We start from the raw sequence: 18,378 nt of genomic DNA on the forward strand, positions 1-18,378 counted from the left end.
TTGCTGCTACCTGGGAGGGCAGTTTCAGCCTTTGGAACAAGGTGTTTTTATCTTAAACTTCTTGTTACTGGAATCCAAGTGAGTATGAGAGAGAATGCTTCAGAAAAGAACCAGTTCACATTTGTCTTGCTTTTAGTTACTCGTCAGACACCTACAGACACAAGCAAAGAGTCAGTGATTTTAATAAACCAGCCTCTGTGTCCCTGTTGCATTAGTATGGACCAAGTAGTATTTCTCTTGTACGAATATGCCACGTTTGTGTATTCATCAATTGATAGACATTTTGGTAGTTTCTACTTTTGACTGTTAGGACCAATATTGCTAAGAAGACTTATATGCAAGCTTCCCCTTGTTTTTCATTCTTCTGGGTGTGTGTACTTAGAAGTGCTGGGCCTTACCATACTATTTAAAGGAACTACCAGATGACATTCCAAAGTGGCTCACTATGTCATTTTGAATTCATACTACCACTGCACGTGCATTCCAGTTTCTGGACATCTTGCCAACCTATAGTAACTCTTTATTTCATTGTGTACTTTGTGGGTGTGAAGTTGTATTTTGTGGCTTTGATTTGCATTTTACTAATGAAATGATGCTAAATATCTTCAGTAGTTTTGAATACTGGATAGATAATCTCTCTCTCTCTCTCTTTTTTTTTAAAGGCAAGATTTCTCTGTGTAACAGTCCTGGCTGTCCTGAAACTCGCTTTGTAGACCAGACTGGCCTCAAACTCACAGAGATCCATCTGCCTCTGCCTCCCAAGTGCTGGTATTAAAGGTGTGTGCCATCACTGCCCAGCTAGATAATCTTTTTTTTTTTAGTAATGGAGATTTCATTGGGCCATTATGTACATTTCCTTGCTCCATTTTTTTGATAATAAATAATCACTAAATACCTTTCAGTGTATACAGTCCTTGTAACAATATGATTTAAAAAACCCTAGAGCTAGAGATGTAGCTCAGTAGTAGCATGTGTGCTCTACATGTATCAAGCTCTGGGTTTATTTCTAGCACCTTGTGCTCACGCACGTGCGCATACACACACACACACACACACACACACACACACGCACGCACGCACAAACATGTACACACAATTGAAAAGATAAGAGTAAGAGGTATGATGAATGAAGCTTTGGGTTTATCTCTACCACTGCATACACACAGACACACATACACAAACATGCACCTACAATTGAAAAAATAAGAACAAGAGGCGTGATGATTTTTGCTAGGAGCAGACACCGTGCAGTCCCATAGGCTTGGGAAGCTGAGGCAGGAGGTTCACTTTCATACAGCAGTCTGAGGCCAGCATAGCAATATAGAGAGACCCTTGTATCACTTACTTTCTTCTTTCTGACGGAATTCCTCCAGAAAGTACTTAAGGGGAGGATTTATTTGGGTTATGATTTGGGGAAAATCATCATGGCAGTGCAGGCGTGCTGTGGGACCGGTTTCTGTCTGCTGCCACCTGAGTGTGAGGGAACTAGTCACGTTGAGAAGTCAGATAAGGGACTGGGCTCAAAGTCGACAGCTCAACCCCCAACCCCTTAGCCCCCAGCCCCTTAGCCCCCAGCCCTTCCTAAAAGTTTGACAGCCTCTCAGGTCAGCGACCTTAGATGTGGATCAGCTGTTGAAGCACATGATCCTGCCCAGGACTTTCACATCCAAACCTTTGTACCCCCCTCCTGGGCCCATAGGCTGGTCTGGAATCTGGGCTGGGCTGTCCCTCCAACCTCCCCAATGACCTCCTCCCCCCAGCCAGGCCTCCCTAGCTAAAGGTTCCATAGCTTCCTCAAGCAGCCCACCTGAGGACACGCAGGTCATAGCAGCGTGCGTCTGAAAGAAGAAGATGAATGCACCCTCACCTTGTTCCTCGTTCCTTTGTGACCTCACTGATGCATTCAGAAAACCTGTTTTGAATTTCAGATTTTTGCCACTTTAGGTTTTGTTGGCTACCTCTTTTTTGGCCAGTGAGAAGCATTGATAAACACAGAGGATTATGCTCAGAGCACTCACTCACTGCACAGAGGAGGAGAGCTGGGCTCTAATACTCCTGTGTAAACCACTTATAGGTTGTTGTGCTCTCTCTTTCTCTCTAGCTCTCTCTCACTCTCTCAAGAAAACAGAATCTTACTGTGTAGCCCTGATTGGTCTGGAATTCATTATGTAGAAGAGGCTGGCCTCAAACCCACAGAGATCTGCCTTCTGAGTACTATTTTGAATTTTTGAGGCAGGATCTCATGCATCTCATTCTGTTCTCAAATTCAGTTGAGTAGGTGAGGATGATCAGGAGATCAGTCTGCCTCAGCTTTACAGTACTGAGATTACAGGGGTGAGCCATTATGTCCTGCTTTAAATGTTTTGCTTTCAGATTACGAAAACTAATCAGTGTGCCTTTAATCTTAGCACTCAGGAAGCAGAGGCGGGTGGACCTCTGAATTCAGGACAGCCAGGGCTACATAATAGAGAGACAAAATTCCATCAACACGAGTCAGTAAACATATATAGCATCTAGGGTCCAGGAAACTTCACTTGGATGCTGTGATCACAGTAGTGTGGGGTAGTCCTTAATGTCTGTGGTTCATAATGGAGTCTCCTGTCATTCTTGTTTTTTTGAGACAGGGTTTCTCTATGTAATCCTGGCTGTCCTGGAACTTCCTCTGTAGACCAGGCTGGCCTTGAACCCAGAGATAAACCTGCCTCTGCCTCCTAAGTGCTGGGATTAAAGGCATGGGCCACCACCACCCAGCTTATACTGTCATTCTTATGTGGGCAGACATTGTACAATAGCTATACAGATGTTTAACTTTCCAAGGCTCCAGTTCTGCATCTGTAAAATGGGATATTGGCTTTTGAGATTGTTACAAAGATCAAATAAAATACTGCCTTAATTTGTGTTTCTTTAATAAAATACATGAAGTTGTATGCTTTACACAGAAAGGAAGTGTATTGTGCTTATAGTTTGGGAGGTTGAAAAGCTAAGACTGGGTAGTGCAGTCTGTTCTGAGCCTGATATGGTCGGGACACAACATGGGAAATGCAAAGGAAGCTGGCTGCCAGTAGGAACATTCGTGTCAGCCCAGAGACCACATGCTAAAGCAGGAGACAGCGACTTGTGAATAGGTGCCCGCTTCTCCTCCTTTTTTTCTTTATCTTTTTACTTAAAAAGAATTGTGAGGCCAGTCACATGACTTCGTGTAACCCTGACAACCTGAGTTCAGTTCCTGGGACCCACTTGCTGGAAGGAGAGAACTAACTTCTGCTAGTTGTCCTCCGACCTCCCCCCGTGCATCTTCATTGCACACCCCACCCCCAGTGTAACGAAAGGAAAAGGAAAGGTTGATCTTACTGGTCACAGTTTTGAGACAGGCTGGCCTAAGACTTACTGTGCAGCCCAGGCAAACTTGTCATGTTACTGTCTCAGCTTCCTGAGTTGCTGGGATTGTAAGTATGAACCACTGGACCAGCTCAGATTTTCTTCTCAAGATTGATTGATTTTTGTATTTTATCTATATGAGTGCTTTTTTTGCATGTATGTCTGCATGACAGAAGATAGAATAAGATAGAAGATGACATCAGATCCCATCATAGATGCTTTTTGTGGATACTGGGAATTGAACTCAGGACCTCTGGAAGAGCAGTCAGGGCTCTTAACCGCTGAGCCATCTCTCCAGCCCCCAGATTTTGTTTTCTTAATGCTTTCTCTAGAAGTTGTGCAGGATTGAGAAATATTTCCTATAGGAAATGCACTACCCTCTGCCTTCCACTAGGCCTACCTCTTAGCACGCCTTCCCTCAACACTAGGATCAGTAACCGTAGGGAGCCGACTGTGTCTAAACCATAGCATCCCCCATTATCTGTGGGTGTGTTCTGCAACCGCGGGAGGATGCCAAAACCCCCGGTAGTGCCAACTCCACACACGAGCACGGCAGCGCCACAGCAGTCGTGCCAGCTGCTGGTGTCTCATAGTGTGGACACTCCTCGCTGCCGGGACTAAGGGAGAGAAGATGTCGGGTTTTATCACCCTGCTCAGAATGCCATTAAAGACTGGTTTTTTTTTTTTTTTTGATTTAGTTTTGATTTTGTGTATATGAGTGATTTATTTGCATGTTTGCACCACATATGTGCCTGTTACTCACAGAGGTCAGAAGAGGGTGTCAGATCTCTTGGAACTAGAGTTTAGGATAGCTGCCAGGCAGTAGGGGCACACGCCTTTAATCCTAGTGCTCAGGAGGCAGAGGCAGGTGGATCTCTGAGTTCAAGGCCAGCCTGGTCTGCAGACGGAGTTCCAGGACAGCCAGGGCTACACAGAGAGACCCTGTCTCAAAACAACAAAACAAAATGAAAGGATAGTTTTGATCCACCTGTGGGTGCTGGGAACAGAGCTTGGGTCCTCTGCAAAGCAACAAACGCTCTTACCTGCTGAACTGTCTTCCAGCCCCAAAGTTGAGATGTGTTGTTTTTGTTTTTTTTCCTGGAGTTTTTTTTTTACTATTCTTGCATTGTAGTTGATTATAAACTGCGGCAACTCTAGTGAGTTGATAGTGCTTGCCTCTACTTTTTAAAAATTTTGATGTGCATTGGTGTTTTGTGTGTATATATGTCTGTGTGAGAATATTGGATCCCTTGGAACTGGAGTTACAGTTATGAGCTGCCACGTGGGTGCTGGGAATTGAACCCAGGTCCTTTGGAAGAGCAGCCATTGCTCTTAACCACTGAACCATCTCTCCAGCCCCTTGCTTGCCTCTTCTACTCTGTATTGTAGTTTTGTACGGGGCTCTTCCCCCCCTCCTTTTTTTTTCCCCCTTTGAGACAGGGTCTCTACCCCAGATTGTTGTCATATTCCCTGTGTAGCAGAGGTTGACATTGAACTTGGCTGATGTTCCTGCCTCCACCATCCTAGTGCTGGGATTACAGGCATGTACCGTGAGCAGTTTATGTAGTGTTGGGGATCAAATCTAGTGTCTTGTTTGTGCAAAGGCAAGTCTCCTACTGCCTGAGCTCCAGCAGCAGCAGCAGTTTATTTCAAACCACATGCGTGCTTAAAAATGTTTTCCTCTATTTCCCATGTATCCTACATTACTTTGATAATCACAAAAACAAACTCAAACAAAAGGACCAGCTATGTAGCTGGTAGAATGTGTACCTAGTATCTGTGAAGCCTTGTGTTTGACCATATGAGCTGGGTGTAATGGTACACACCTGTGATCTCAACTGGGGAGTTGAAGGCAGGAAGGTCGTTGGCTGTATTGTGAGGTTGAGGCCAGCCTGGGCTACATACGTGCAACTCGGCCTCAATCACCAGAACAATGACAAACGAAACAAACCAGAATCTTACTGTTCTAGAAAAGAGAAGATATTTCTAATTATTCTTAGAGTGAAAATTTAAGAGACTTGGGCTTATGGGCAGGGGAAGTCTGTTTATTGGAGGCTGCTTTTCCTCCATGAGTATGTTCACATCTTTAGCCTTAGCCCTTAGGGTGAGGCTAAGATTGAGCACCACGTAAGTTTTAGTATAGCCTAGACTGCTCAGTGGGATCTGTGGGAGTCCATGACTGTCACAGGGTCTACAAGCATTGAGGAGACAAGCCTCTAGGAACGCCTGTGAGGGATTATCTAGGTTAGGTCACTGAGGCAGGAGGACTGGCCCTGGATGTGTGGGTGCTTCCGTCCCCTGTGCTGGGGCCTGGACTCAATGAAAAGGTGCAGCTAGCCGAGTAGAGTACAGGCATTTGTGTCTCTGCCATCTCACCACAGTGAGACCAGCTGTGTGAAGCTCCTGCCACTGGGCCTGCCCTCACTGTGAGCCCAAACAAACTTTCTTCCGTAGGTTTCTCTTGTCGGGATTTGGCACAGCAGTGGGAAAAGCCGCTGTCATACAATCGTTGAGTTCCTCCAGTCAGAAGCCCTGCAGAGCCCTTGCCTCTCGCCGCTTTCTGTTCAGGGTAGACAGAAAACACAGTGCCTTCCCCACTCCAACCCCACCTCTCCAGAGCACGGCCGCGGGACCGGGCACGACGTCTTGGTGGCTGTGTTTGGGCTGAAGGCTCTGCCGTGACCATCATTCTCTGTTAGGTTTTTCTATTCTAGAGTGATATCTCAGCATTTAAGTGTGGCGATGAGAATTTTATAAGTTGGGCTACATTTTAAGGTTTTTTTTTTTTTTTAATTTATTATGTATACAGTATTCTGCTTGCATGTTTGCCTGCAGGCCAGAAGAGGGCACCAGATCTCATTACAGATGGTTGAGAGCCACCATGTGGTTGCTGGGAATTGAACTCAGGACCTCTGCAAGAGCAGTCAGTGTTCTTAACCTCTGAGCCATCTCTCCAGCCCATTTTAACGTTTTACTAAGGAACCATGAAATTTGTGTATTTTAATAGGATTTCAAAGAGCTCAACTGTCCTTGAACTCCTGATCCTCCTGCTTCCACTTCCCAAATCCTGGGATATTCTTTAAAATCTTAGAGATAGCCACCTTCCCAGGGCCTTCATAGCCTCTGCACTGAGAGGTTACTCCAGACTCATATCTAGGTTTCTCTCTCCTGTCTCCTCCTCTCAATGTCTAGTAGTCCAGTCTGACCTCAAATTGTGATCCTCCTGCCCCCGTCTTCCCCATGGGCCATCATGTGTGGCTTCTGCTTCCTCCTCCTTTTCTGTTTTGGAAGGAGACTTATTGAGTATAACTCAGGAAGAGGGACAGACAGCAGATAAAAGGGCCCAGTGACCCCACATTCATCTGGAAAGTACGGGCTGCTTCATGGTTTGGTATGTCCTTCTATGCAGAACCATCCTAATCTCCTTCCAATTTTTGCGTGTGTACTGCTGAACTGAGCACCAGGTCTCCATGCATTTTGACTGCGGTCTATTCATTACAGTCTGTGGATTAAGAAAGAACGTAGAATCTACTCGAAAAACAAGACAAAACAAAAAACAAAAACAAAACAAAACAAAACAAACAAACAAACAAAAAACCCGTAGAATCTGGCCAGACTACCTGGCTTCAGATCCAGGCTCCAGGATTTCCTGGCTTTATGATTGTGTAGCATAAACTCCTGTAAAGTAGGGATAATAATAATTACTAAGGGGTTTTTAGCTAATTGAGAGAGTCAGCCCATGAAAGGTGCACATGGGCTGATGGGAGAGCTCTTCCCATGTACAAGGCCCTGGGTTCGGGCCCCCAGTTCTGCTAAAACAAACAAAGCAATATATATATATATATATATATATATATATATATATATATATATATATATATATATATATATATATATATATATATATATATATATATATATATATATATATTAGAGACCCAGAGGTGCTCTGTGGGGTCGCTGCCCATAGAAAGAAGTGTTAGTTTGCACGTTAAGTACATGTGCTTACAGGTGTGCACCAGTAGACGACTGATAGAGGTGACATACGATTTTAGAAGAGCAACTGGGCCGTCCTTGAGTGGGTGGCTAACTCCTTCCTCCAGCCATGTACAGTTAAGAAGGGGATAAGCCAAAGGGAAGAGGACAAAGGTTGGGACAAACCCACTTGGTCTGGTGTGTGGGCCTAGTGTATAGAATAATCTGGGAGCATGGTTTGCACAGTGCAAGTGTTGGTGTCCTCAGGAGGCTCAGCCATGTGCTGACGAGCCGCCTGCTTCCCTGAACACAGGACTAAGGTGGGGAGGGAGAGCAGCCGCTGGCTCACACCTCCTCTCTCTGCTGTATCTCTGCAGTATGACTTCTCCTTGGAAAAGAAGACCATTGAGTGGGCTGAAGATATTAAGCTAATCCAAGAAGCTCAGCGAGATGCGGAGCGGAAGGCTGAGGATGCGGAAGCTAAAGTGAATTCTAAGAGTGGCCCAGAGGGTGACAGCAAAATGAGCTTCTCCAAGACTCACAGTGCAGCCACAATGCCGCCTCCGATTAACCCCATCCTCGCCAGCTTACAGCACAACAGCATCCTCACTCCAACTCGGGTCAGCAGTAGTGCCACAAAGCAGAAAGTTCTCAGCCCACCCCACACAAAGGCAGATTTCAATCCTGCTGACTTTGAGTGTGAAGAGGACCCATTTGATAATCTGGAGTTAAAAACCATCGATGAGAAGGAAGAGCTGAGAAACATTCTGGTAGGAACCACTGGACCCATAATGGCTCAGTTGCTGGACAGTAACTCACCCAGAGGAAGCTCAGGGTCTGTGTTACAGGATGAGGAGGTCTTGGCGTCCTTGGAGCAGGCCACCTTAGATTTCAAGCCTCTTCATAAACCCAATGGCTTTATAACCTTACCACAGTTGGGCAACTGTGAAAAGATGTCGCTGTCTTCCAAAGTGTCCCTTCCCCCTCTCCCTACAGTAAGCAATATCAAGTCTCTGTCCTTCCCCAAACTTGACTCTGAGGACAGCAGTCAGAAGACAGTCAAGCTTGCGAGCACTTTCCATAGCACCTCCTGCCTCCGAAGTGGCACACCCCGGAATTTCCTAAAGCCTGCCACCCAAAGCGGTGCCCGTGAGCTCAATGGGGACCACACTCTTGGGCTTTCAGCTTTGAACTTGAACAGTGGCACCGAGGTGCCAACCCTGACATCTTCCCAGATGCCTTCCCTCTCTGTCTTGTCTGTGTGTACAGAAGAATCATCACCTCCAAATACATGCCCCACAGTAAGTTTTCAGTCCTGATTTATTACGGTCCCATTTAGCAAAGGTCTCCCACAAGGCTTAGTGTTTGATGGGGCCCTGTGGAGTGGCTTTGTTATCTGATAGGTAGGATTCTGGTTGTTTTCCTGAGGGCTGGTCTTTTGAACAATTCTTACTTGTGAACTCAGCTTGGATATTTATTTATTTTTGGTGGTTCTTTGGTGCCAGGGATCAAACCCAGGGCATTGCCATGGTAGACAAGCACTCTGCCACTGTCCTACACCCCCACCTAAACCGTGGTTAATGGTCACCTCCCTACATCTTTAAGACCTTTTTCTTTGCAAATATAGGAGATAACACAGCCCTTGGGGATGGATTTCTCTGTCTAATCCTGGTTCTTTTTTATGCTGATATGTCTTAATAGGTTTTTGTTTTTGTTGTGTTGGTGGTTTTAGTTGAGACAGGGTCTTAGTGTGTAGTCTGGATCTCCTACCTCCACCTCGTGGTGTGGGATCACAGGTGTGCGCCCCTGTGCCTGTCTGTCTGTCTGTTGTCTCTCTCGACCCATTTTTTTTGCAGATGTTCCTTCTCCTAGCTTCCCCAGTCTCATTGTTCCTGTTTTTATTTTTTTAATCATAACATGACTCTTTAGGATTTACATTTCTTCAGACCAAATGGTCACTGGTAACTGGTAGAAATCTGTCCTTTAAGATCTGTGGGTTATAATTGTGTGCAGGCTTGAAAGGAAGGGCCAAAGGTTGTATTAGGATGGATTGATAAGAAGAGGGCACCTTTCCTCAGCCTGAAGAAAATCTAGATTGTTTGGTTTGGTTTTTCGAGACAGGGTTTCTCTGTGTACCCTTGGCTGTCCTGGAACTCACTTTGTGGACCAGGCTGGCCTCGAATGTACAGAGACCTGTAAGTTCACCCATCTCTGCCTCCTGAGTGCTGGGATTGAAGGCGTGCGCCTCCACCTTTAGCAGAAAATCTGATTTTGCTACACAAAAGCAGGGCAGTTTCTTTGTCAGGTAGTATAAGCTCAGCTGTTGATGTGTGTTTCTGCCCCAGAACAACATTTCCGTATCCTGGGCCGTATAAATGTTAGAAGTCCCAAAGTTGCTCACTATACTAGCTCATAGATGTTTTTAAATGACAGCGTGGAAGAGACTGTTTAGAGCCAGGAAGGAGCCTGTTTGCATTGGTATGAGACCACAGTAAGCACTGTTAGCCAGTAGAAAGACGAAAGCTGGCTAGCCTTCCTAGTGCACCTTCCCAGCAGCAGCAGCAGCAGCAGCAGCAGCAGCAGCAGCAGCAGCAGCAGCAGCAGCACTTCTGTGAATGACGGTGGGAGCAAGCGCCTCCACTGTCAGAGCTCCCGGCTTATAAATGTGCAGGGCCTTGGCCCAGGGAAACTTGACAGACTGCTGAGCATCCTTGTTTCTCCTTGGTGTGGGCTGGATCCTAATTCCTCCCAGTCATTTGCTGGTCTCTGGTCAGCACTGTATTCCTTTTCATGACATACTAGATGCATTAGGTAAATGAAAAGCACCCTGGAACGAAGGGAGTTGCTCATCCGGTACCCTGCCTCATTTAGATGAACCCCTCAGAGACCAAACCCAGAAAACTAACAGCTTAGCCTTTTCTCAACCAGAACACTGGTCAGGTTTGCCCAGCCTGATTGTGGTGTCATCTCAGGGTCAGGAGAGGTCTGTCTTGGTGAACTCACTGCTTTCAGTTCATAGGTATGAACAGCTGGGGTTCTGCTGTTTCTTTAAGGAGGTTATGATCATTTCCCTTGGGAACAAAGCCTGGTTCCCATCTAGGCCTTTGTAGTGTGAGGTTTGGGAGCTCTCAATGAGAGAAGAATTTCTCTCCAGGATCATAGTGCGCCCCCTCAAATGGGAACTTTAGGAGGACTGACCTGGAGTCAGGCTCTTGCTATCTTAGACACACACCCCCCCCCCCTTGGTTTTTTGAGACAGGGTTTATCTGTGTAGCTCTGGCTGTCCTGGAACTCGCTCTGTAGCCCAGGCTGACCTCAAAGTCACAGAGATCCACCTGCCTCTGCCTCCCGAGTGCTGGATCAAAGGTGTGTACCACCACCAGGCTAGGTGGCTGTTCCTTCTCATTGTTCAGGTTTTGATTCCATGGTTTACTGTTCATATAAACAAAATAACATTAGAAGTTAAGGAACTCTTGAGGCCCTTATTCTTAGGCTAGTATAGAACTGCCTCTGAATCCTTCAGGAGCCTTGTTCTGCTTTTGAGTGAGGCTCATTTTGAGTGGGCCTTTGATCTGGTTTACACACTCACACTCAAGCGCCTTCCCCTGCAGTTTCCTCAGGAGATCACTTTCCACTTCACCAGACAGCAAATGAAAAAAGGAGAGCACCAGTTGTCTTTACAGTTTTTTTTACTGCCCCCTGGTTTTTTGATCAGCCCTGGCTGCCTGGAACTTGAGGGCACTTCTCCTTACACCTCCTGAGTGCTGAGGTTATATATGTTTGTCTTGTAAATTGCTGCTGCTGCTGGTGGCGCACGCCTTTAATCCCGGCACTTGGGAGGCAGAGGCAGGTGGATCTCTGTAAGGTCTAGGCCAGCCTGGTCTACAGAGTTTCAAGCCAGCCAGTGCTATATGCACATCCCTGCCTCAAAAAAAAAAAAAAAAAAAAAAAAAAAAAAAGTAAGAAGACATGTAACCACAAACAAAAGGAGTGAATGGAGGAGATAACAACAACTCATGGACTCAGGTGTGTCTCTTCCTTCTGATTAGTAGGACTGCACGCACACTCCACCATGCCTAGCAAAAGGCACTTCCCATGCAAGCCTGACAGGCTAAGCCAGAGTCCCAGAAGCCAAGGAAAGGTGGAGAGAGAGACCAGGCTCCAGAGCTGTTCTCTGACCTCCACACAGAGGACTTTGCCTCCCAAGAGCTAGGATTAAAAGTGTGCACCACTACTACGGGAACGCAAGTGCGTGCGAGCGTGCGTTCGTTCGTGCGCGCACTCTCATGTTTACATGGAGGACAGAAGTTGGTGCCGGCTATCTTCAGTCACTTTCTCCTGTCCAGGAAGGTTGCTGATGAGGACAGGCCTGTGGCCAGCCTCCCCAGCCCTGGGTTACAGGTGTGCTAGGGATCCGAGAGCTCATCCTGGTCGGAAGGCCCTTCCCAACTCTGCCACCTCCACCTCAGCCCCCTGAATGCTGGGATTGCAGATGCGAGCCACCAAGATGGGGCTTTCTCCTCTGACTTCGTTTCCTTGTTTCTCCTAACCTGTTGAGGAAATTTTTGTAGTGTTTTGCTTTTGTTTTGGCAAGGTTTCATAGGTCCTAGGTTGGCCTCAAACTGGCTTTGTGGCTGAGTTTGGCCTTGAACTTCTGAACCTTGTTCTGTGCCTCAGTGCTGGGATCACAGATCTGCTAGGGTCCAGCCCAGGGCTCTCAGCATGCGAAGTGCTCTGCAGTTTAGTTATAGTCACAACCTTGTATAATTTCTTGTATTTTAAAACATTTTTATAATTTTTTTGTTTTTTTGAGACAGGTTTTCTCTGTGTATCTCTGGCTGTCCTGGATCTCACTCTGTAAACCAGGCTGGCCTCAACTCACAGAGATCCGCCTGCCTCTGCCTCTGCCTCCCGAGTGCTGGGATTAAAGGTGTGTGCTACCACTGCCTGGCTGTTTTTGTAAATTTTTATCACATTTATTTTGTGAGTGTGTGGCTGTAGAGGTCAGAAGACAGCTTGTGGGAGCTGGTTCTATCCTTCTACAATATGATTTCTGGGGGCCAAATTCAGGTAGTCAGGCTTGGTGGCAAGTGCCATCTCCAGACCTTTTCTTTCCTCCCCCATCCCCCTCTCTCTGTGTCTCAAGATTGCTTTATTTTTTTATGATCATTTGCCTGCATGTATATATGTGCACCCTGTGTGTGCCTGAGGAAGTCAGAGTATGCTGGATTCCTGGGAACCGGAGATATTATTAGCAGCCATGTGGGCCCTGGGACGCAAACCCAAATCCTCTTCAAGAGCACAGGTGCTGAGCTGTGCCAGCCTCTGGAATCCGCAGGTTCTGCCATTGCAGAATTACTGTTCCGAGGCTGGCGTCGTGCATCTCCACCTGCACCTGCAGAGGCTTTCGAGCCCCTCCCTCCTTCAGTCTCTGGAGAGTTTGAAATTGACTGTTGCTTGTCTTACCAGTTAGTGGGGTGGGCAGCCCTTCTCGGTCTCCACAAGCTGAGGGGTAGCCCAGTTTTTAGTCACTGAAGATGAAAAATTAAAATCACGGGCTGGAGAGATGGCTTAGAGGTTAGGTGCATTGACTGCTCTTCCAGAGGTCCTGAGTTCAATTCCCAGCAACCACATGGTGGCTCACAACCATCTGTAATGAGATCTGGTGCCCTCTTCTGGCCTGCAGTCATTCATGCAGTATACATAATAAATAAATCTTAAAAAAAAATTTAAATCACATTTTATGCTTGTCAGTAAGTACATTTTATCTTTTTATTGAAAGAATTCCTAATGAGAAAAGACTGTCTAAATGCAGTAACGGTGTTGTATCTGAGTTAGTATTGCACCATACATACACAGAATTGTACCCATATAATCATAATCATAATCATGCAGTAGAACCTTGATGAATGATTTGAAACACTCTGTAATTTTGACAAGGGATTCTTTTTTACTTTTTGGAGATAGTCTTGCTGTGTAGTCTAGGCTGTCCCTGACTTCAGGATCCTCCTCCTTCCTAAGCCCCCAGTAATAAGGGATCTTTTTAAACATTATCCATATAGGGTATCCTTAGTATGGTGCCTGTTTGATTAATAAAACATTATGTGAAGGAGACATTCATGTATCTCTGTTCAGGAAGTATTCTCAGTCCTAATACTTAAGAAAAGGTGCTTCCCTCCATCCTAGCTTTTAAGAGCCTATGCATTGAGCTGGAGAGCTGGCTCAGTGGTTAAGAGTTCTTGCTGCCCTTACAGAGGACCCAGGTTTGGTTCCCAGGACCTGCGTGATGGCTAATAACCATGTCTCATGACATGTTCTGGGCTTTGCAGTTACCAGGTGTGCACATGGTATACATACATAGATGCAGGCAAGCATATACATACATAAAAATCGAAAAACCTTTCGGTTTGGGCATGGACTGGTGGTATATGCCTTTAATCGGAACACACCGGAAGCAGAGGCAGACAGATCTCGTGAGTTCGAGGCCAAATTGGTTTACACAGGGAATTCTAGGCCTACATAATGAGATCCCATCTTTAAAACAAAAACTGGGGCTGGAGAGATGGCTCGGTGGTGAAGAGCACTGACTGCTCCTCCAGAGGACCTGAGTTCAATTCCCAGCAACACAAGGTGGCTCACAACCATCTATAATGGGATCTGATGCTCTCTTTTGGCATAAAGTTGATAGAGCACTTATATATATAAAATAAATAAATCTTTAGTAAAACAAAAACAACCAAAACTACCTAATAGTCATATGACTTTATTATAATACCCTGTTGCCTATTTACATTGTTTCCAATGTTTATTACAAATGATGTTGAAATGATGATTATATAAATACAAGCTTACATTTTTTTATAGATTTATTTTATGTGTATGAGTGTTTTGCTTACATATGTTTGTATGTTATATGCATGCCTGGTATCCGCGGAGTTCAGAAGGATCTGGAGTTATGGACAGTTGTGAGCCACCATGTGGGTGCTGGGAACTGAACTCAGATACGCAAGAGCAGCAAGTGCTCTTAACACTGAGCCGCTCTCCAGCCCCTAGGTTAGCATTAGGATTCCCAAAGACGAGGTTCCCTGAAGTATACTAGATCAAAGAATTTTATCAGGCTGTCCATGCAGCCACATTTACCAGATGGGGACAGATAACATTTCCAACAGCACAGTGTATTAGAGGACTGCACATATTCCAAAAGGACTTTCTGGAAATGTTTTTGTTATTATTTTTGTTTTGTTTTGAGACAGGGTTTCTCTGTGTAGCTTTGGCTGTACCTGAACTCACTCTGTAGACCAGGCTGATGTCGAACTCAGACATCTGCCTGGCTATTAGGGGGCTTTGTAAAGGGAGAGGCATGTATGTTGGAATAGTCCTGGTTCCTAGCTGGGCTCATGTGAGAGCTGCCTTCACTTCTTCAGAAGCTGGTGCTCTGGAGTCCACACAGAGCCCGCTCCTGAGAAGGCTCATATCATCTGGAGTCTGCAAAGGGGTTGGGTTGGTTTATGCGGAGCTCCTACTCTTCCATGGCTCCTGGAACTTGCTGAAGCCCCTGGAAGTGGGCGCTTAGAGTATGCTTGAGGTGGCATTTCAATGGAAGCTGCTAGTCTACAGGCCTGTGGTCTTCCTGGCTTTCCTCGGGAGAGTTTGAGAACATCTGGTTATAGCAGAATTTGCTTTAGGACAGAGGACTACTCATTACCTTTTCTGCCCGATAGAAAAAGAAAATAAGGAAAACTATGGTGTCTTTTCTCTGGTTCTTGGGAGCAAGCCGCTGTGAACCACCTTTGATCTTGTTCCCGTGGTGAACGGGTCCTTTGGTCGAGAGTGAGCTGAGCTGCCCTTGCACCTCAGGCTTCACTATCAGAGATGTAACCAGTCAGATGCGAACTAGGGCGGCCCAGTGGCAGGCACAAGCTGCTTGTATCCAGTGAAAGCACACTGTGGCCACAAGTCCAGCCTAGTGTGCCAGATCCTCCTGTCTTGGCCCCAGGGGACAGCAGCACTAGCAGAGAATGAAGCAGAGTATGTTGTGTGGGGTGAGGGAAGTCCCCTCAAAATCCTGTGCATGGGAAGCCCAGACAGTGAGAAGCAGTCAGTTCCAGAGAGGGGGGGGTTTGAAGTGCATGACCCTTAAGGACTTTGAGACACAGGACTGACTGATGGAATGCTAGAGAGGAAGCTGCAAAGCCTGCGCCAACATTAATCCTGCAGGTAGGTTCAAACTCTGAACTGCTTTTTAAGTCACGGGGATCAGGGCATGGAGCGTGTGCTGTCTGCTTTCTCACATGCAGGGGCTGTGGGTGAGGGCTCCAGTGGCTGGAGGCACTTCCCAGCTTTCCTCTTGTCTGGTACTTGGTACTCTTCTTTCGCCCCACGACGCCTGGTCAGTAACCTGGGCCTCAGCTCATCTTGTTTTTGATCTTGTTTTTCTATTGCCAGGTCACCCCTCTAAACTTCTCAGTGTCCCAAGTGCCCAACATGCCCAGCTGTCCCCAGGCCTATTTGGAACTGCAGGCACTGTCTCCGAGTGAGCGGCAGTGTGTGGAGACAGTAGTCAACATGGGCTATTCATATGACTGTGTCCTGAGAGCCATGAAGAAGAAAGGAGAGAATATCGAGCAGGTGAGGTGTTGGTCTGCAAGGTATGGGTGGGTGGCAGAGCATGGTGGCCTCCAGTCAGGCTTGGGATCTGCCTGTCCTGGAGTGCTGTACCTCCAGCCTTCTCCTTTCTGGGTTTGTGGGGACCTGGACTATTATCAGGGGATCCCCAGGTTCAGCAGTAGCACTTCCTTAGGGACTGCTTGGAGAAAGCCTTGGGGTGGGTACCGGAGCTGCTGCCGTCACCCACCCCTTTTTTCTCTTCTCTCCAGAGAGGACAGAACTGAGCATATGGTTAGATGTCTCAATCTAGACTTTTTTTTTTTCCTTTTGAGATAAAGTTGTGTAGCCCAGGCTGCTTGGAACTGAGCTAGCTGAGGCTGGCCCTGGACTCATGGTCCTTTGTTTTCACCTTGAGTGCTAGCATATAGGTGTAGGCTACCACTCCTGGCTTCCCTCCAGAAACTGGTCATGACCGTACAGAAGTTCTGAATAGTGTATTCTAGGCTTCAACCTTGGGGCCTTTTCTGACATGCACTGTGTATTTTTATTGGACTGTCATCTTGTCCTGAGTGTTGAGTTGATGTTCTGGGAGTTGAGTCAGCTGTGACAGCACCTCCTTTGGGAAGTAGTTGTTCACTTCTAGAAGGGTGTGCCAGTCTGTTTACCAAGTAATGACTGCCAGCATCTGATGACTGGGGAGGGACAGGGAGCTGACTTCACACAGAGGAGTGGCGGTAGCTCAAACTGTTTCTTTCCTCAGATTCTCGACTATCTCTTTGCACACGGACAGCTTTGTGAGAAGGGCTTTGACCCTCTTTTAGTGGAAGAGGCTCTGGAAATGCACCAGTGTTCAGAAGAAAAGGTAGGAACCTTTAGCATTCACGGGAGTTGTCTGTCTGGTGTTCTCCCTGGGCCCTCCATCCTTTCCTTCCCAGTGACTGCAGGCAGAAACAGTCAAACACAGAATCCCCTGCGCCCAGACAAGATGAGTTCCACCTTAGTATAGATGAAGCATGGAGTCGAATCCCAGTGATAGGAAGGGAAAATTGAGTGGGGCTATAAGCCAGGCTTTGAGTGGCCTGGGCCATTGTTAGAATTTTTGCCTTCCCTTCTACATAGAGAGCAACCTTTAGGGGTTCAATACTTTGCCTTGGTGGGAATATTCATGTGGGCAGTAGGACTCTTACAGAGGTCAGCAAGTGAGTTCACAGCCCACCTCTGCTTGTTAGGGAACTAAAGAAAGACCCATGAGATTCTAGTTGAAGGGTACCGATCCTCCACCTGCAGTGTACCTCTACATTGAGCTGGTCTGTGTGTCTGGACCCTTTTTTATAATGTGTTCTCCTTTATCCCATAGATGATGGAGTTTCTTCAGTTGATGAGCAAATTTAAGGAAATGGGCTTTGAACTGAAGGACATTAAAGAAGTTTTGCTATTACACAACAATGACCAGGACAATGCTTTGGAAGACCTCATGGCCAGGGCTGGAGCCAGCTGAGACCAGGCTCTGCCACAGCCCTGCCTCAGCACCACCATCCCCCAGGAGAACCGGCACAGCTCACTTGTGGGGAAGAAGGGACATGCTTCCAGATTTTCTTTGGGGCTTAGGTCAGGTGTGGAGATGACGTTTGCTAGTCTCTGTGAGCCCAGGCCCGAGCTGGGGGGTGGTGGTGGGGAGTAGGAAGACTTGGGCGTACACATGCCCTGCTGGCTCCTTCAATATTAAACATATCTGTATTTTGAGAAGTGTCCTTCCCACATTGGCCTTTCAGAAAGAATACTTGGATCTTTCTGGGGTCTCATTTCTTCAGTCAAAATCTGGCCTGGCTCCCAAGAGGCGTGGGAAGAAGAGGAGGGGCAGACTGCTGCTGTGTGGGGCTAGATGCTTTCCTCTCTGCCACACCATAGGCAGACTGGACTCTAACCCAAGCTGAATACAGAAAGGGTTCTGTATGGGCCACCTCCCCAGCAGTCCTTGGTGTTACACTGGTTCTGGAATGTCTCTGCGGTACAAAGATGCACTTTCCTCATGGGCAGAGTCTTCTGCTAGGCGGTTCCCATGTGTCCCTGTCCAGACTGTTTCTTTTGGCTTAGACCATAACCCTCCACTGCCCAGGGCACTGGAGCCCCTGTGCTAGGAAGCTGTTGTCAGGTTGAGTGACGACTGGCCCCTTCTCAGCACACTGAGCTGGAGAGCAAACAGGCCATGACTGGTCACTCAGCACTAACCCCCAGTTCCTGACCAGCCTCCGCCAGCCCTGCTTTAGGACGACACAAGTAACATCTAGGCATAGAAACCACTCTGGTTTGTTTGTATTATGTTCGACACCATTAAAGATATAACACACTCTTGAATCTAAAATAATTTGCTAACTATTTTGATTCTTCAGAGAACTACTAATAAAAACCTAAGAGGTA

At 46.7% G+C, this 18,378-nt stretch overlaps 1 protein-coding gene across 4 annotated transcripts in view; it reads left to right on the plus strand.

Moving 5' to 3' along the window:
- The window catches only part of Ubap1 (ubiquitin associated protein 1), a 55,523-nt gene extending 37,145 nt beyond the window's left edge, over positions 1-18,378 (plus strand). For 3 of the 4 annotated variants that reach the window (XM_042271004.2, XM_042271001.2, XM_042271005.2), the window contains 4 exons: positions 7,731-8,654; positions 15,799-15,981; positions 16,721-16,822; positions 17,318-18,378. In XM_042271004.2, coding sequence (XP_042126938.2) covers positions 7,731-8,654; positions 15,799-15,981; positions 16,721-16,822; positions 17,318-17,458 — 1,350 coding nt within the window. In that variant the 3' untranslated portion in view covers positions 17,459-18,378. The remainder of the gene's footprint in view (positions 1-7,730; positions 8,655-15,798; positions 15,982-16,720; positions 16,823-17,317) is intronic. The other variant, XM_042271006.2, reaches the window with a different exon arrangement.

Source organism: Peromyscus maniculatus, chromosome 2 (genome assembly GCF_049852395.1).
Source record: "Peromyscus maniculatus bairdii isolate BWxNUB_F1_BW_parent chromosome 2, HU_Pman_BW_mat_3.1, whole genome shotgun sequence".
In the NCBI taxonomy this organism is placed as follows: Eukaryota; Metazoa; Chordata; class Mammalia; order Rodentia; family Cricetidae; genus Peromyscus; species Peromyscus maniculatus.